Source organism: Paroedura picta, chromosome 14 (genome assembly GCF_049243985.1).
Source record: "Paroedura picta isolate Pp20150507F chromosome 14, Ppicta_v3.0, whole genome shotgun sequence".
Taxonomy (NCBI): Eukaryota; Metazoa; Chordata; class Lepidosauria; order Squamata; family Gekkonidae; genus Paroedura; species Paroedura picta.
Genome location: NC_135382.1, coordinates 19,971,236 through 19,990,958, shown reverse-complemented (window position 1 = coordinate 19,990,958; position 19,723 = coordinate 19,971,236). Strand labels below are relative to the sequence as shown.

The 19,723-nt window shown below is 50.9% G+C and overlaps 1 protein-coding gene across 1 annotated transcript in view; it reads right to left on the bottom strand.

Annotated features, from left to right (window-relative positions):
- Positions 1-3,191: 3,191 nt before the first annotated feature.
- The window catches only part of VAC14 (VAC14 component of PIKFYVE complex), a 101,387-nt gene continuing 84,855 nt past the window's right edge, over positions 3,192-19,723 (bottom strand). The window contains exons 16-19 of the mRNA XM_077309823.1: positions 19,197-19,315; positions 16,404-16,483; positions 14,060-14,210; positions 3,192-4,115 (exon numbers count right to left, since the gene is read on the bottom strand). Of these exons, the coding sequence (XP_077165938.1) occupies positions 3,950-4,115; positions 14,060-14,210; positions 16,404-16,483; positions 19,197-19,315 (516 nt within the window). The 3' untranslated portion in view covers positions 3,192-3,949. The remainder of the gene's footprint in view (positions 4,116-14,059; positions 14,211-16,403; positions 16,484-19,196; positions 19,316-19,723) is intronic.

The following is a 19,723-nucleotide window of genomic DNA, read 5'->3' as shown; positions in this document are numbered from 1 at the left end:
GTTGGGTGACCTTGGATGAGTTACAGTTGTATTAGAGCTGTTCTTATATAGCAGTTCTATTAGAGCTCTCTCGGCCTCACCAACCTCACAGGGTTAGTTGTGGGGAGAGGAAGAGAAGGTAATTGTAAGCCGCATTGAGATACCTTTGGGTAGTGAAAAGCAGGGTCTAAAAACAGCTCTTCTACCAGATTGTGGCTGGCTTGGAGGAGGGGTGATGATACTCCTCCAAAGACCATGGTTGCTCATTCATTTGCTCCCACTGCAGAGAGCAGAGGGCCTTCCTGTTGAGTCAGGATCTGGTAGGAAGAGAGTGACAGACCCATACCTGAGACCCTGGAGAGCTTCTGTGAGTCACAGTGAGCACTGATGTTCAGTGTAAGGCATTATGTGTGTCACTGTGCCCCCAATGTGCAGCCGTGCTCAGTAACACAGAAGGCAGGCAGCTGTATTTTATCTTTCACCAACCCTTTCAGGTGTAAGAGGAAAAGCGCACCTCTGCCTTCAGTAATCCAGAAAGTCGGCCTTATGCAACATTTTGGAAAGGAATTAACTGGCAGCCAGTCTCCAGAATTCCTTGCAAGAGCATGCCGCGAATATGAGCATGAATCAAAGTACGGGATGATCCTGGGGTGTCTTAACAGTGGAGAATCCTTGGGACCATATCGAGATACTGAATCCTACGGCAAAGTAATGGGAGAAACAAGTCATCACACTTTGAATTGTTAACTTCTGTGCTCAGATTACAAAGGCTGGTGCCTCGTTACTTGGAGAGCCACATGCAGCAACCAGGCTGAGGGTGCAATCCTGCAGCCACAGGCTTAGGCTCAGTGCCAGAAGCTGGCTTCTTGGTGATAGGGCACAGATTGTGAGGAGCCGAACTCAAGCGACCGTTTGGGGGAATGCAAAGACTGGCTGCTACAGGGGCACCAGAATGACATTCAAAGACAGGTCTGTCTTAGTGGAAGGCTGGAAAAGCACACCTGTGACCTCTGACGTTAAAGGCAGATGAAAACCTTGTGTTTCAAATGTGGAGGTGGAGGAAAGTGCCTTTAAGCCAGGGGTAGTCAACCTGGGGTTCTCCAGATGTCAATGGACTACAATTCCCATGAGCCCCTGCCGGCAAACACTGGCAGGGGCTCATGGGAATTGTAGTCCATGGACATCTGGAGGACCACAGGTTGACTACCCCTGGCTTAAAGGCACTTTCCTCCACCTCCACACTGACGACTTATGGCCACAGATGAGACGCGTCGTGATCCTGGGATAACTCGGGGGTCTCCCATCCAAATACAAGGCAGGGCCAACCCTGCTCAGCTTCTGAGATCTGACAAGATCGAGCTACCCTGGGCTTTCCAGGCCAGAAGACAACTGTCCCTCAGCATCCTATTTCCCAAGTTTCTTCTGGCTAGAAACCAGAGCAAGGGATGTCAGGAAGGGGTCTGGCTCTGGCCAACTCCTGGGAGGGGGAATTGCCATCCAGAATCATGGCATCCCAAGTACGCAGCCCTCAAAGCAACCAGGAGACGGCCTCTGCCTTTGAGCCCGCTTCCCTCCCTAAAAACAACTGGGATGGAGCCAACAACTGTCATGGGAAAAACACAACAGGCCTCTTTGCTGGAGCTCCAGAAATCGCCACGGACAGAACTCGAGAGGCATGTCTTTGTCCCCCAGTTTGTTTCCAGGGGCTCCCACCCACTAGAAATAAGAGTGAAATGGCTGGTTTTTAGCGTCCCAGTAATTGTGGGGGCGAGAAGAGGCATTTACCCATTCCAAATTTATCTTTTGGATTAGTTGGAGGGCAGGGCATGCCTTATCTCCTCAGGGCCTGGAGGCAAAGTTCAGTTTGGGGAACACACAGTAGAGACGATGGCTTATTTTGAAACAGCATCTATTAAAAAACATCTCTCGGGAGCCAGGAAGCCACAAGGCTATTTGTTGGTTCTGTGCGAAAAGAGGACGATTCCATGTTCCTACAAGCCCAGAGCAGAGGACACCCCCTCCTGCACACGCCCGGTGAGATCTTACGGAGGTCTTCAGAGCTCAGTCCTCTTGATCCTGCCCAAGAAACTGGAGATTGTCTCTCTGGGCATCATAGGAAGATGGGAAGCTTCCCAATGCATAGCTATGTGTACTCGACTCCCCAAAGTCTTGGACAGAGAAAGGTTTTTCCTACAGCCCGAGATGCTTAACTGGGACCTTCTGTGTACAAAGCCGGCGTGTCACCACAGCCCGTCTCCGGTCAGCCAATAGGGCAGCAGAACTCTTTGTGTAAATGTCTACTAAGATTTCCCCTTGAACATCCTGTCCTTCCACCAATGTTCAGTTGATGGGGCAATGCAGTCCTCCTCTCTAAGTGACCCCTTTGCACACAACTGCTGCACATGTCTGCAGGGCATTTGCTCTTTATTCCAGAAATGAAACATGGCGGTGGTCTCCTTGACGTGGGCTTGTCTTGCTGTTGGACAAACTCTTCATTTCTTCACATGGGATTCTTTTCAACATACTTGGGCGGGGGGGAGACAACAGAAGTTACAGATCAACTTTTGCTCCATACTCTTCCCTCCTTCACTTTAATCCAGGATCTGAGACATTTCCACACAATCTAGAGAAGCCCTTTTCAACCTTTTGACTGTGGAGGAGCCCCTGGAATAATTTGTCATGCTTTGAGGAGCCCAGAAGTGATGCCAGCTGGTCACCCCTCTCTACCACACTCCTTGGAAGTGACATTCCCACCTGTGTTAACAGGCAGGTTCGGGAGAGAATGGAAGCAGCCAATTCTCTCGCTTGTGGCTGAGTTCATTAAGGCCGGAGGGGAAAGGCCACAGACCCCTGGTTGGGAATCCCTGAATTAGAGTGTAAAGGCAATTTCTATAGGCCCAGCAGAAATGAAAGCTCTGTCTGCCATCCCATACTTACAATCTCACAAGTCATAACAAAAAATTCTCCAATGATATAAATTTTCCAGGCTGGTTTCCCCAATAAAAGACGTGTCCCCCGGCCTGCAGGTGCAGGATCCCGAGGTTTCTCAAACAGTATGGTTTAATGATAGCTGTTAGGTGCGGGGCTTCTAGAGCGTTCTAGCCTGGCTCAAATCCTCAGGATAGGGCTGCATACGGAAGTCTTAACCACATCAGTGCCCCTGTGTCTGACCAGCCCTTGGGCTGAATGGGAGGGACACACACACCCAAACATCGAGGACCCCCTCGGCGAGGGTTCTGCCATCTCAGCTTTATTGATTTCTTTTGACATTAGTACAAAGGTTCTCAATCTAGAAATCCCGCCGGTCTGTAGAGATCTGTACATACACACATGGATTTAGCTGGAAGTTAAGGCTGAACAGTCTGAATACGTGATTGGAGTGTGTGTGTGGAAAGGGGGCCTTGATGGGAATTAACCACAGGCAGTCAAGAAGTGCAGGCCTTGAGGCGGGGGGGGGGGGGGGGGTCTGAAGTACTCCAGTCTTTCCAATTGGAGAGGCTTGCCCCTCTCTCCACTGCGTGGCCGGATCGGTTGGGAGAGAGAAGCAGAGGGCATGTTTCCTGCCTACTCTCTCTCCTCTCTGATGAGAAGCAGCATGGAAAATCCTCCCTTTGCCTCCCCCCCTCCTGCCCCCGCTGCCCTGGCAAGACTGTGACCATCAGGTGACTGTCACAAGGGAAGGCACCAGTGAAGTCCAAGACTTTGCCCCTCTGCCAGAAGAAAACACATGCTGAAGGGCAGGTCCGAACTCCTCCTTCCCCCATTCCTGCAGCGAACTTTGTCGGAAGAGTGGGGACACCCCTTTCCCCTCCCTGGGGCAGCTGCATTTGCTCACCACAAGCCAGTTCCATTGTTCCTCCTCAACCATGCAATTTTAGCAGCATTTCAGGGCCAGCAGCTGCCACCCGGTTAATACCACCGCATCGTCCAGTGTTGCTCCCATGCTCTTCTGGCTCTCTGGACCGAGCTTCTAGAGGATTGCTCTCCGGTCCAGGGTTTCTCCACGGCTGGCTCGCTGGTGCCGGACCTGCAAGTGTTTGTTCTGGACCTTCTCAAAGTGCTGTAACAGTTCAGCGTAGTCGATGGCCGTGGTGGCAGCGGACTTCTTGGCAGCAGGGCTGGTCTTTGAGCCGTCTCTGAGGAGAGGGAGCAGACAGTGTCAGTCAGCCGGCCTGTGTCACCACGGCGGCAAAAAGGTAGCATTTTTTCAACACTGTGGACCATGGGAGGCAGCCGGCCAGCCAGCCTCTGTCTGGACCTGAAGGCCGTACTGCTCAGAATTTTGTTTTCTTTAAAATGTGTTCACACCGCCTTTCCACCCAACTTAAGGTCGCTAAGGTGGCAAACAAGAGGCTGCTGCTTCATCATCATAATAGAATTATAGAATTGGAAGGGGTCATACAGGCTATCTAGTCCAACCCCCTGCTCAGGAATTACTAGATCATGATAGCATTAAATCAATCTATTGCCATGTCCCAGTAGTTCCCAGATTTCATTTTTTAAAAGTAATTCTCTAGCCCTTTTCACTGAGGAGTTTTGAGAGAAAAGCTGCACCTTTTCCTCATAATTCCACAATGAAAATCAGGTGAAACTTAAAGAAAAAAAACCCCCTAGAAACTAATAGATCAACATCTTGTGTACACTCCTGAAAATGGTGCTGCTGTAAGGAAGCCAAGGCGGAGCAAGAAGCCCTTGTGGAAGTAGCCACTGAGTGTATATAACCTCCCTCTGCCCCATCAACTTAATTTTTTTTTAAACTGCAAAACAAAGCTACACAGACCAGCACTTACTCAGTAGATCAGCAGCCAACCTGGAAACTCGCTTTACTTCCCAAAAGCCAAGTCAATAAATCAGCTCTCTGGAATTGGGAAGCCAAGTGTGTGGTGTTGGTGGTGGGGCATGGAAAACTCCCTTCCTGCCAAGCAGGAAGATGCAACCCTTGGAACTGAGCTCGCTTCCCAGGGGAAAGAGACCTCCAATCACAAGCCATCACAATCTCCCCCTTCACAAGTTCTTTGATGGCTCTTGGGGAAGCCCCCCCCCCCCCGTTTTAGTGAGGTGTCTGCATGAGATGTTCCCGTTCAGAGCAAAAGGCCCTGATGACGCTGCCTGAACACTAAGCACGCAGAGTTTGCAACCAAGATGCTGTTTTCTTGCTGACCACAGTCTTCATACAATGACTATTCCTGGCCCGAGAGTCACATGGAGTGCAGGCCACAGATCCGTGGCGAACATCCAGAGCAAGCTGCTCTCGTGACTGCAGGTCTCACCAAAAAGCCTCTTAAAAGCTTCCGAGGAACTCCAGAGGGTTCCCTGAATCACCCCTGGGAGGACACTGAATTAGTACTGTCACACACACACCCATCCCCCATTAATAGGAGGCAGGCTGAAATCAGGTGTGACAGAATCAATATACTCATCATGACAGCCGGCCAAATTAATGGCTTCAGTGCTAACATTTTCGGCATGTGTCAATCTGGAGAGGTCATCAAATACTAGCCCCAGTGGGGCAAAGGGTCCGGCAGAAAGGTAGAGTGAGCCTTACCAGGTCTGGAGCAGGATAAGTGCTCCAGAGGCAGCAGCTGGTGGTCTTAAACAGTTGCCCTCTAGTCATCCGGCTTCAAGAACTACTCGTTGGAAGGAGGAGAGCTTCCTGCACAGGGCAGAAGACCTGAGGAATGCTCTTGAAGGAAAGTGACATGCAAGGTCTAGTGGCAACCAGCTTGGGCACAAGAGAAGGACCCCACAGGCCCTGGCCCCAATCAAAAGAAAACAAGAGGGGTTTCCGACATCTGTCCCCTCAATCTCTGGCAACCCCGTGCAGCTGGAAAGGCACAGAGTTCTGCAAGATGTTTTCTAACCCAGCCCTCCGTTTTGTCCCTGCTCTCAGCCATCGGAGTGGGTCAAAGGGGGGTTCTCGACCCCAGCCTGGGATTTTTTGTTTTTGCTGTGGCTAATCCTGGGTGTACTGGGAGACAAAGCCCAGCGCCTGAGTTCTGCCACACACTGGGAAAGCATTTCCTGTTTGTGAGCCTCTCCTTTTGATAAGCCCACGGGGTGGCTGTTCTGAGGGTCAGCCGCCTGCAGCAAACAGCTGGTGAGATGGGAAGGCCCGGCAAGGCAGTGCGGGGGGGGGGGGGGGGGAGGGTGAAAGGAAGGCAGCAGCCAGACTGCCAGAGCAGCAATACCACACAAGTTCCCCAGGAGAGGACTACTTCCGCTTCTCAATGACGACCCCATGTTTGTCGTGCTATCAGATTCCCCCTGCTTCTGCTGCAAGTGGATGTCAAGTATACATCCAAATCAGAGGCAGATACCTCCAAAGGTCTTCCCCTCTAGTAGGTTTCATTGACAGTGATGATCCCAAGAAAAGGCACTGCAGATGGAGGCACCCAGCCAGCCCCAAACGAGAGACAGAAACGTGCAGGTTCAAAGACAGCTTGCTCCCTTTAAACTCGGGAAAGAAGGTGACCTGGATGCTGGTGGATATAGATCGAAAGGCACATTGTGTCCCACTGGCCCAGATACTAAAGAAGGGAGGGAGGGAGGGATGGAGGGCAGTTGGCTCATTTTCAGCTGCCTCAGATCCATGGCTAAAAATCGACTACCTTTCATTGGCTGCTCCACTGTGATGGCTTGGAATGATCGTAAACACCAGCAGGTAGCAGAACATTGACAAATCTCAGCTGCTAAGAAGGAAGGAAGGCAGTTGAGAAAAAACACTTGCAGGGCCTGAATACAGGAGGAGGCTGTAGGCCAGGGGTAGTCAAACTGTGGCCCTCTAGATGTCCATGGACTACAATTCCCATGAGCATTTGCTGGCAGGGGCTCATGGGAATTGTAGTCCATGGACATCTGGAGGGCCGCAGTTTGACTACCCTTTCTGTAGGCTGTTGGTAGGGTGTGGAGAGACACCTGGGCAGGGGCTTCCGTGAGCTTTGAAAGGCTTTCCTTGGTGGCAGATCTCTTGCCTATGACAACAAACAGGTCAAGAAAAGCAAAGATGAGGATTACAGTCCCTTTGCCGAATGGCGGCAAAGGTCACCGGATGTAACAGATTAAAGCAACTCCCTCGGCGTACAATCTGCATAATAATGTAATCACAAAATCAGGAATTTATGATAAGCATATGGAGTTAGAGGTCAAAGAAGGTCATGGCCAGGCAACGGAACAGAGTGGCTCAAATGCTGGCATTTCTCATTAATTCTGCTGCCTCCGTCATCATAAAAAGCCACGCCTCAAGCATGTATACCTGAACGTAAGCCACACACCCCAGGTTCAACTTGACTTACTAACAAGTAAGTGTGCCTATGGATGCAGGAAGCAGCTTTATAAATGCACAATGCTGAGAGCAGACTACTGATCCCCTGCCCCAGAAGTTCTCTGAACACAGCAGGGTGCTGTGTCCCACCCCCCACCCCCCCATAACTACAGAGGTTGGACCAACAAAAGGCAACTATCACCTGGCATGCTGTTGAGTGAGTGCCACTTCTTGCGCAAGGAGACTCCACCCCCACAACCACACAACTAAGGCCTGGCTTACGAAAACAGTCCAAGGTGCTACCAGGCTCTGAGCAATTGCTTTGGGCCTTTTGAATGGGGGAATAAGGGCAGAATCTGCATGGAATTCTCAACAGTCGCAGGAAATCAGAGAGGACTCCCATTAGTCAGGAAGCAATCTCTCTCCCCCTTCTGCAAAGCCGCCAAACTGTCCATAACTTCTCCAGCCCGGTGGCTCCTTCCATTTCTGGCATTCTTGGCAAAAACAAACAAATACACCCAATGCCTTGAAAACTTTTCGTTGGGAAGTAAAGCAAGCAAACATGGGCAGATTTGCCGAGTTGACTCTTGAGTGCGGAATGTGGGCGCTGGGCGGCTTTTTGTGTGTGTGATTTTTGGATGCAAAGCAACCCCAGCAACAGCTAGTCGCGAAAACCCCTGAGAGTGCAATTGTTGGGAAAAGTGGAAGCAAAAATAAAAGGCATACAAAACTTGAAACCTGTGTTGGCCTATGCTGGTCCGTGAAAGGGTACCAACTTCCTTGACTCTCTCTCTCTCTCTATCGGGGTGGGGACCCAACCAGCAGCAGCATCTGCCCCAAACGTCTTGGAAAGTCATTTTCCAAGTAGAGAGACATGAAATACCATTATAGGACCGTTCAGTCCTTGGCAACCGACACAAGGACATTGCAAACAGTGGGAAACAGAGATTATGGGTTTCCAGAGCAATGGAAAGACTTAGGTGGTGCCAGGCATTGCGTAAAGTAAAATCCACACTGAAGGGAGAAAAACAGGACTGCTTAGACAAGGCTGCTTAGAGCAGCTTCAGGCAAAACGTGAAGGCATTATTGCCCCACCCCCCTCACCAATTTGTATTCTGCCTGGCCGGGCTCCACCACAAAACTGGGTTGCCTCACTGGACAGAAGCAAAGCAAAGTCTGCTGTGGCTGAGGCCTGGGATCCCTCCTCCTCGAGCTTGGCCCCACCCAAGATGCCAGCTAGCAGGCAGGCCAGGGAGGCATGGCTGGAAGAGAGATGGCCCCCTCCCATCTTCCCTCTTTTCGTGTCTGACAGGAAATTTCTCAGCTGGATCTTGGCTTGGCTTAAGGCGTCCCTGATGATGTTCTCTTCCTGTTTACATGGATCAGAGCAGAACTGTTGGTCCAAAAAACGGAGAGCAGGGCTTCAGCCATTCAACAGGACTAGGGAAGATTCAGGCTAGCGACGCCATCAGTGGCTTACTCAGGGACACTCTGTGAGTATCACAAGTGACCTGCTTCCTCTGCAGCCATGCCCAGCCCTTTAGCCACACAAAATTCTATCTGATCCCCCTCTGCAGAGCTTCTTTTGGATTTGAACTCAAAAGTTCTCAGACAGCAAATGAAAATTTAACCCTAGAAAAAACAAACATAAAAAGAGGGAGGGAGGGCTGGCTGCTTCTGATGAGCTTGTATTACAGTTTCATTTGCTGCCCCATTTGCTCCCTACTTTTCTCTTCAATGGGAACCTGAAGTGGCCTCCATTGTTCCCCCTCCTCTCCATTTTATCATCACCACAACCCTGTGAGGTAGGGTTAGGCTGAGAGCATGTGACTGGCCCAAGGTCACCCAGCTTTTGTATTATAATTGAAATAAATATTAATCATGTTTTCGTGGATATTAGTATCATATATTTTATTCTGGAAAACTCAACAATGACCAAAAATGGGTTATGCATATGTTTAATATTTCAATGTCCCATTTTCAATCTTCATCAGTGGCAAAATATTTAATCCAGATTCTTTTCAATGGTCTTGTTATCTCATATACATTGTCCCAAAGGCTTACAGTTTTAAGGATGTTTTTTTCCCACTGCTCATTGGCAAAAATCCCCCTTCTTCTGCAGTACCTTTAAACCAGCTTGGTTTAAAGGGACTGCAGAAGAAATTGGGGCAAACAGCTGAGAGGCTGGAAGCAGGGTGCTTCCACCACTCAGCTCTGTTTTGCAGCTTTGTCACTCCTGCAGGCCTCCCCTCTGTTTTTTTCCCCACCTTGAGTCCATTGGGCCCCAAATAATTCCTGTATCAAAATACAAAATACTTTGCTAGTACTCAGAAATCCCGAATTTTGCGGTGGCCCACTACACTACACTGGCTCTTCAGATAAATTTGCTTAATCCATAATAGGACAAAAGTAATGGGGAAAATTTGAACAGGGAAACTGTTCTGAGGAAGGCTTGGGGGGAGGAAGCCAAGTTGTGGTGTGATATACACCATAAGTCTTTCAAGTATAAATCTTAGTGAGATGGGAGAAAGGACAAATTGATGTAGAAAGGGTGTGAGTCTCATCATAAACCAAGAATTAGCAGTTAATCATACACAACTGGACATCCAAAGCTGCTGGACCAAGCAAGAGGAAGCGATCCCAGCTTTGGACACCCACCCTGTATAACTCCAAGCTCATAGACTGCTCAAATCTCTGGTGCACAGGGCCACCTCCTCAAGGGATGGGACTGAAACAATCACCAAAATCACAAGGGGCCAAAAGCTCTGGCCACATCCATTAAATCTCATTGTTTTACAAAATGAAGGCAGACATCAGAAGGCTAGCTGCCATGGCTGTCTAATCACTGCAAGGTGATCTTAGGTACATTTGCCCTAAGGTAGAATTCTGGCTCCTTGGCCTCATCAGGATGGACCGAATAAAGCCAAAGTTGAGCACAGCTCCTCTAATTGGCAAAGAGCAGCAAATAAATAAATAATTTTTAAAAGGGAGGGGAGAAAACCAGTACGTCGGGAGTCGCAGGGCAGCCCTTACCACTGCCCCTCCCCGGCAGAGGTTCCTTCGTTGCCTTCGTTCTGAAAGTCACTGCCAACATTTAAACAGAATGTAGGTCACGATTAGTCAGATGCTCAGTCTGCCTGACAGCTTGTGATATCCAGCCGCAAGCGACGAGGGGAAAAGACGGAATGCGACCATGAGCCCGAGATGGGCTCACGCACAACATTCCTCTCTGAAATCCCAATCCCAACACGTGAGAAAAGCTGGCCAGGCTGGCCTCTTAGGACTAACCATCTCTGGGCCTTCGTTTGTTTGGCAGGGGTTACAGATAAACCCTTGCCAGAAGGAAGATGCTGCTAGCCAAGCTTACAAAGGTGCATGCCAATGCCTAATTCTAACTGCGCTAATGGTGCCAAGCCAGGGGGCCAGCCAGCACCATCCCTACGAGACCCCAGAGTCCCGTGGCCTCCATGCATCAGCAGAACCCAGGAGTCCTGGAAGCCAGATGTGTGGTAAAAGGATGCGGCAGCTTATATAGTTATTCATTCCAAAGACCTCTCTCTGCTTTATCTCAAGGAGGCCAACAATGCAGCGACCAGGTTGTGCGGGCGCAAAGTATCACGACCGTTGGCACAACATCAGACCTTGCAGCAGCTGGTCTTCCTCTGAGGAGGCAGCGCCAATCTCGAGAGCTGCTGGAGGAAGGATCTGGGGAAAGGGAAGCCACCTGGAGCGGCTTTGCTCTCTGTGGGGTCAGCGGCTTCATCACTGAAAGGACCTTTGGAGACGGGTGAGATTCCCACGCGCAGCCCCTTGCTCCTTGCCAACGTCAGGTGACAAGCAGTCCCGGATACCAGAGAAACCCGGAAGCCAGGGGGAAAATGGAGAAGCGCTTCAAAGGGGGAGGGGGCAGAAACGTGGCCACCAGCTGCAGCAGGGGCACGGAGCCAGCCATTTTGTCCCCCCCCCCTCCAGAGCCGGAGTTGCTGCGGGAGCAGAGCGCAGGCCTGTCTCTGCCTGCAGTTTGTCCAGGCTCCCCGAGGGGACCTGAACAGACCCTGGCAAAGCGACGGGGAACGAAGGCCTTCCCTATTCAGGGTAAATCTCCTCCGTGGCTCCGCTTGTTTCCATGGCAATACCAGAAGTGAAATTTTCCATCCCGGATGCCAAATGCCTGTGGATGAGGCACAGCCCCTCGGAGGGTTACCAAATATAGACAAAACTCCAAGCGCCTGATTGCTCGGGACCAGGAGGATGTGCCTCAGCCCCCTTGGTGCGTAAGGAAAGCTGAGAAAGGGCTTCCCCCACGCCCAGGGCCTTGCCTGCTCAGAGCCAGAGCCTCAGTTCCAGGCCTACCAACTCACACAACCTTCACTTGGAATGCTTGACATAGGCAATTGGGGCAGGACGGCTGGAGGCAGCCTTCTAATATCTGCCCCAAAGGAGATGTGGGGCACAAACGCCTTCCTGGCGCCTCCCCACCCTGCCCGCTAACACCTGCCGAGCACAAAGCCCAAAATTTCAGTGGAAAGGGCCGGCAGGCGACCTCGCAGCTGAGATGATGCTTCTGATGAGACTGGAAATTTTAATCTAGATTAGATTTCACATTCTATTTTTGAACAGTGTGTGATTTTAATTACGTATGTTGTGATCCGCCCTGAGTCTGCCGAGACAGAGTGGAATAAAAGTTAAAATAATAAATGAATGAATTCTCCCACCCGAGAATGTCATTCAGAAATATCTTGTGACCTGCAGAGTGGGCCAGGCTTGGGGCAGCAGAGAACAACCAGGACCAGCTGATGCCTGGTGTTTCTTGTCAAAATAGGGACCGATCCCCACATGGCCATTCCTCTGGTTTCTGCCAGCCCCTCCCCAAGTCTCTGTGCATGGCTCCCACCCATAATGGCATCTGTTCACTACTGTGCCTCTCCAAGTGCATTCACATGGCCAAAGTCACCGGGGAGGGGGGCAGATTTTCACATTGTGCTTGAAGACAGCTGTCTGGGACACAATTCCAATGGGGAACACCCACAAGCCAGCCTTAGAGCAACAAATCCCCTTAGAATCATAAAGGAAAGGGATCTCCAGGGTCATCAAGTTCACCCCCTGCTCGATGCAGGAAATTCACAACTACCTGCCCACCATCAGTGACCCCGATTCCATGCCTAGATGATGCCCCCCCCCTTCCCAACCAGAATCCCTGGCCAGTCTGGCCTGGAAGAAATTCACCTTCTGATCTCCAAGTGGCAATCAGTATTTCTTGGGCATGCAAGAAAGGCCCACAAGAACCAAGCACCAAAACAATCATAGAATCATAGAGTTGGAAGGGGCCATACAGGCCATCTAGTCCAACCCCCTGCTCAATGCAGGATTAGCCCTAAGCATCCTAAAGCATCCAAGAAAAGTGTGCATCCAACCTTTGCTTGAAGACTGCTATAATCCCTTATGCCTGCCCAATATGAGGGTCCTACAAGTGGCACCCCCCCCCCCCACAGTATTCATTTCAGTGAAGCATGTGCTAGAGGCACGATCGAGGGTCATGTCCATTTTTGCACTACATATTTTTGGAAAGGAACAGAGCAACAGGGGGATGGGGCAGTTGGATCTGTGAATGTATCAGAGTAAGAGGGGGCCCCTTGGTGACAGTGGAGTGATACCTTTTACGTCTTAGAGCCAACAGAATATCACAAACATCTTTTCTCCTCCCCTCTTTCTCACCAGAATGAGACTTCCGGTAAACTTAAAAGCTTGCTCGTTGTTTGACAATGCTTTTGTCTGGGGGTGGCCGAACTATGGCTCTCCAGGTGTCCATGGGGACCATGGAGCACTGTGCTGGCAGGGGCTCATGGGAATTGTAGTCAGTGGACTGCTGGAGAACCACAGTTTGGCCACCCCTGTTTGTCTTAATAACTGGGGCGTTGAGGGGTTTTTTTTAGTGGACTAGTGGTTTACAGAGATTCGGAAGAAGTAATCTTTCAGTGGCCTTACACACAAGCCTTTAAAATGTCCATATGACCCATATGGTAAGGCCTCTCCATTAGGCATCCATTGCTGCGGCAAACACAGAGGCAGAAATGCTGGCAATGGAGCATCTGCATCTGCACACCATTACCTGTCGACTTCCATATTCCCTGCACGTCTTTCCCATCGTGCCACCAGACAGGTCTTTCAGGAAGTTTGCTTTAAAAAGTGACTGCCATGGTGCTACAGCAAAAGCCAATTACAACCAAAAATTGCAAAAGCCCTCTAGCAATAAGGAGGAAAGGAGCAGAAGGGGCTGATGGAAGAAAAAGTCTCCCGTGCGGGTGGGGCTCCCTCCAAATGTGCCCCTTCCCACCCAGGCCGCTTGCTCCATGCATTCCTCCCCAGGAGAATGTGGTAGAAGTGGTCTGAGAAAGCAGGATCCGAGGACTGGGGAAACGGGCCAAGCGATCCACAAGAGGACGACGTCACGTGGATGCTTCTGAAAAGAGCCCCTTAACTTGGGTGCAAAGGTGGCGAAAACAACCAGCGTGGCAAGCAGCCCAGGACACGCCAGCAAGCTTCACCAGGCTATCCAGAGCGGCCAGTCTTGCTGGGAGAGTCGGGCTAAGAGGCAGAGCCTGCCCTCGATCCCTGGGAATAACACCTGGGAATAACAGTGCATGCAGGCAGGAGGGCTGCACCCTGAAGATGCCAAGACTCCTCAAACTCAGCAACTTCCTAGAGAAACGATGCAGAGCTCCATTTGCTGGGAGAAAAATCTGCGCAAAAAGAAAAACCTCTCTCTCCGGAAGGAAGCCCCAGGGCAACAAGGAGCCGGCCGGCTCAGCCGTGACTTACGCAGTTTGCATGAGCTCAGGGTTGGGCACGCACTGCAGTCGGTGGGAGAGGAGCTGGAAGGCACTGCTCTGCGGCAGCAGCATCAGCAGCCCATACAGAGCCTTGATTAGGTAAGGATTGTTCTTCACATCCAGCAGCTGCAAGCGGAGATCTGCAAGCAAACAAGAAGCGGGCTGAGGCGGCTTCAGGCATTCCGTGGGACTTTCACACCCTGGCCTCGACCAGGCATCTGGGGAATCTTACAGGGTGGGTACGAAGACCTCACACTTGCAAAGGAAGGTCATATCAAGGTTCAGAAACTACCAGCGAGGTGAATGGATCTCAGGGATCAGCAACAGAAATACCAAGCCCTCTCCCCACTTTATCTTGCTTGCTGGAAATTGCATGAATTTGGGTCACTCTGATGCAGAAATGGGGTATGCCGTGCTTGCGTCACCAAATGCACAGAGCTTCGGCATCCCATCAGGAGTCACAGAGAGGGAATTTGTGGGAGAGAATGGGTGTGGACACATGTGGAAGAAGGGGAGCTTGGGGAGCTTCCAGCCAATGGAGTGACTGTTTTGTGGGGTTTCCCAAGGACAGAAAATATTGCTTGAGGGGCAGACAGAACTCTTTTATTTGTCTCTCATGAGGAAGAAAACCAAAGTATTAGGCTGCCCAGCCTATGTGACCCAGGACTGTGAGGCCAAAGGGCTATGTCAGATGCATAAACCATACAAGAGTATAAGAAGGACGGTCTAATAATTAAAGACCTATCCACTGGCAAAATGATAAACTAGTAATTAAGCCTGCTGCAGCTTAAATGCAGCGGGCGCTAGGGTGGCATTGGATTTGGGGGGGGGTGGCAGTGGGCTGTGGGTGGACTGTAGGCCGTGGAGGGGAGGGCGAGACAGTCTGGCATCGTCCGGGGGCTCCTGTGGGCGTTTGGCGGTGCGGGCTGTACCTGGAGCGTGCGAGGAAGTGGAGCGTGGTCGTCGTCGGCGTGTGAAGCGTAGCGTCCGCGGCCTGTCCTGGGGGGAGCGGCTGGCGGGGGAGGCGGTGGCTGGGCCGTCGGGGTAGGCGGTGGCATTGGGGGCGGGTGCGGCGTTGGAGATGCGGGAGCAGCAGTTGGAGGCGTCCCGGGGCGGCAGCGAGCTGTGAGCGGCGGGCGAAGGCTGGCGCGGCTGCCGGAGGGGCCAGTAGCGCGTTCTTTCGGTGGCGGTCTGATGGCGGCGTTCTTGTGGCCGCGTCAGGCCGCCAGGGAGGGAGCCCCAGGCAGCCGCGCTTCACGCGACTGCCGGGGGCTCCCTCGGGTGGCGGCCTCTCGCCGCGTCAGGCCGGGAGCAACTGCGAGCCGTGCTGCACGCGGCTCGCAGTTGCTCGGGCTGGGAATCGGAGGGACCAATCGGCAGGCGCGGTCCCTCCGATTGTCTGTCGTGAGGAAGGGTCCAATTCGGACCCTTCTGCATCACGGACAAATCCCACCTCGGCAGCCCTTAACGATTTATTTAGTCCGTGGCTCCCGTGGCGCCACGGGCGGTTTAAAGATAAAGAAAAATGTCCTATTTTTGTGGTTTTCCTTCTTTCTTTATTATTTAGGACTTCTGTCAAAACGGAATCCAGGTAATCTCCGTTTTCAGTTCTTTCATCAGTGACAAGTCCTTATATATATTAATAGTATAATATTGGCCACAGGCTCACATAGGTATGGGGATACCAGTCTGTATTGCATAAACCAGCCTGGCATACTGCTTGTAGCCTAATCCTTCTCCCGTTTAAAGTTTCATGTTTTCTAAAGCAAAATCACAATGTGATCACCATGTTCCTGGCAACACACTAATGCCAAGCAGAGAATTTCAGTGGGCATCACAAATCTGGGTACGAGAGCTGCACAATTCCATGCATTCCTCTTAAAAGCTGCATGAAGAGGAGAACTTGGGTGGACGCTGGCTAAAGTCATAGTAATGACAGAATCTGCTCTGGCTGACGACCTCCCTTCTCTATAGCAGCAAACAGCAGATAAGCCATTTTCTAAATGGCACCTGGACTCTGCCTCCAACTTCCAAACTATCGAGAGCCGAGGCTTGCATTTGCAAGAGTCAGTGCACATGATGTTCATCCCACTAACCTACATTGAGTGCGAAGCCTTGCCCAGTGCAATTATGCTCCTGCCTGCCCCTAATGGACAGCGCACTGGAGGGTCTCCCTGCAAAGATACTCATAACTTCTGCTCTATTTATTTGGCTAATGCTGAGACTTGCAATATTGCACACCAGCCTCCCAATACTCCCCCACAGACGCCCCCATGACCCTCCCCCCACCCTGCCCCGCCCTGCCATGAAAGCAATTGAGGAATGAAACTTACATGTAAAAATCGGGCATTCTATCAGCTGGACCAGCTTGTCAACCTCAATCAGGAAATCGACTGTGACCTCCAGGTCGCCGCTGAACACCTCTGTTAAGGGAAGCGAACAAGTCTGCTGGCCAAGCAGGAGGGCAGGGGAACCAGGGTAGGCCTGCAGCCACAGGACGGAGGGGCACCAGAGACTAATCCCTTCCCCTGCGGATTCTTTGATCTGGTCAGCCATTGCAGAAGGGACAAGTTGTCTTGAGAGACCTTTAAAGGAGCCATGTCCTTTGACCGCAACCACATGGCTGATATGCACATAAGGAGAGTCGCCAAACAGCAGATATGGCAAACAGGTTGTCCACTGTCTCTCCCCATGCTGACAGGCAAGTGTTTTCCTTTCAAAAGCTGCTACTGAGATTCCCAGTGACATCCACTCCAACTGACTTGGGAGCGTGTCCCTCTGCTTAGGAGTGCAATGCACACTGATCACACGGAAGCAGCTGATGGGTCCCACAAATAGTACAGAGACCTCATCCCTGCACTGAGAGCCCTTCGAGGTGGTGAAGGGTGCCGGGGCTGGGCATCTGGTCCGGGCCAATCCATACAGTAAGTGGCAATGCAAACACCCAACAGAACATTGCTGCACAAAAGTGTTTGTTGTGTGTCTGTGTGTGGACGGGGTTAGCTGCCTCCATGTGATTCTGCAGAAAGTGCTGTTTCTATCTGGCTCAGCACCAACTATCAACACAAAGGGGGCCATGACAGACTTCCTATACTAGGAAGGGGCAGGCTGGAACCATCATGTGACCCAAGAGTTCCGGGGGGGGGGGGGGGGAGGAAAGAAATGTCTTCTTCCAGACACTCCATCCTAAGTCCAGTTTTTGACCACATCTTCAAAGATGGCTACTTTCAAGTCAGTCCTTCCTTCTTATCAGCAGCTGGGGACACTTCCTTAACTCCTCCTGCAGATACCTGGAAACATACTGAAGTTACACCCTGCACTGGGAGTGGGATGGGCTCAATCACCCCCGGCAACACTATTTCGGGAGGCTCCTGTTTAGAGTTCCGGCCCCAGGATAGCGTTCCTTAATCAACTTAGCTTAATGGGTCAAATGCTTCCCAGTGGGACTATGACCCACTTCCGACACAAATTAATGGCCTCCTTCCCCAGCACCACAGCTTGTCTGGGCTTTAGCTCCAAACCCGTTTCCTGATATAATAAACAGCTACCTGCCTTCAGCCGCAAGAGGGGTCGGAATTCAAGGTGATGGGGCTTTCATTCCCCATTGTGTACAAACGGGACAGGGAGACACAATGGCTTCCCCAGCTGTCAAGAAAGACGGACTGCTTTGTGGACCTTTCTACACTGGTCCTCCAGTAATGCAAGTTACAGGTGGGAGTCAGATCAAGAAGCAGTCCAGAATCTGGGCCATGATAATGATTCCTGTTAAAGAGAGTGCATGGCTGCTGGAAATTTACCCTGGGTTCCACTAGGAAACCTACAGCATATGCTAAGAACCCTCTGCTTTCTCTTAGGTTGCATAATGTGTTTTAAGTGCACAGTCCTGAGTTCAGTCAGCGGACCAGAGCCAATTCCGCTCAGTCTGATGTACCTCACAGAGGTGAAAATCAAATAGGGTAACTCTGAACGCACAAGTATGCAATGTCTGCTGAGTTCCCCTTTGTCTAGATGTCCTGACTAGACGGGAGTCCAGTTCTCAAGCTCTCTTCCCCAAGGCTGCAAGACTTGGCAGGGATGACTAGCCAAATATTTCTTTACTTCAATTATACCCAGCCTTGGTGTAGTACTTAAGAGTTTCTAATCTGGAGAGCCTGGTTTGATTCCCTGATCCTCCACATGCAGACAGCTGGGTCATCTTGGGCCAATCACAGTCCTGTTAGAGCTGTTCTCACAGAGCAGTTTCTCTCTCGGTCCCACCTACCTCACCAGGTGCCTGTTGTGGGGAGAGGAAGGGAAGGCAGGGCAACTGTGGGCCACTTTGAGACTCTTCTTCTTCTTTATTGGAGAACCCAAAGGAGCTCACATTATTTCCCTCTCCTCCATTTTATCTTTACAACAACCCTGTGAAGTAGTCCAGGCTGAGGACATGCGACTGGCCCAAGGTCAGCCAGCAAGCTTCCCAGTCAGAGCAGGATGTCACACCTGAGTTTCCCAGAGCCTCATCTGCCACTCTAACCGCAACATTATGCTACCTTCTCACCCGTAAGTTCTCTTGACCATTAGTAGCACTGAAGACTTCTGAAGTCCCATGAAGGCAGTTCTGAAGTGACAGAATTCCGTCCTGACTTGAGCTGCTGCTCCGTCTTTCCAAAAGCGTGGGATGGCTTCACACAGAGTCCTAGAACACCTCATAACCAAGTGCCTACTTCTGCCTAGTGCTATCGTGAAAGGAAGGGCAGACCGCATTAAGACTTCAATATATGGAGGGACAGAAAGGTCTTACTAATTCACCCCGTCCTGCCTTCTGCTGACACTCTTGAACTGACCCATCTGGAAGTCCCTTTTATAGAAGCCATTCTCAAGTCAAAGGATCGCCTCCAGGTTCTGGCACTATTTCTGGATCGCGGGAAAACAAAGAGAGCCGCAATGCGGAGGACCTTGTGGAGGATCACTTTTAATCAGCTGCTTCAGTCCACGACTCTTTGTTATGGCCCAAGAGGAGGCAGTCAGAATGCCTGTTCTGTGTTTAGGCTGCAGAAGCGCAGACCGAGAGCCGCTGGCCCAACCCCGCCCTCCCTCCTGTGGCCTGCCAAGAACGGCACCAAATTTTTAAAAGAGAAGGATACAACATCTGGATGAGGTCATAGGCATGCTTGTAGTTCTGAGTGAGAAAGCAGAGGGACACGGTAGTCACAGGGTTGTGGCACCAGGAACGGTAGAGACAGCAGAATAAATTACGGCTCTCCTGGGAAAACAAAACAGCAAGGTGGGGGCGCATACAATCCACCGTATAGGTCAACTCCTGCTTCCAGCAGCTAAACAGGCTCCAAAACTAACATTCATCTCTGTTGCTGCAATTCAATAGCTTCGTAAGGAAAAATAAAGAGATGCGGTTCTGACCACTGGGGCAAGTAACTGCATGTGCAAGATGCTGTGAATTCTGTGCATTTGCCAAGCATGGAATTTGGCTTTTTTAATTTAAAAAATGTTTCTAATCCACATGACAGAAGAAAATAGTTTGAGTCAAGGCTTGTTAGCATGTCCAATGATATTTCCAAAAGAGTCAAAGCCTTTTTTCCAAAGCTAATTGTGCGGGGGGGTTGAACACTCTTGCACACTGCCCATAGCACGATCCCAACATTCTTGCTTATAT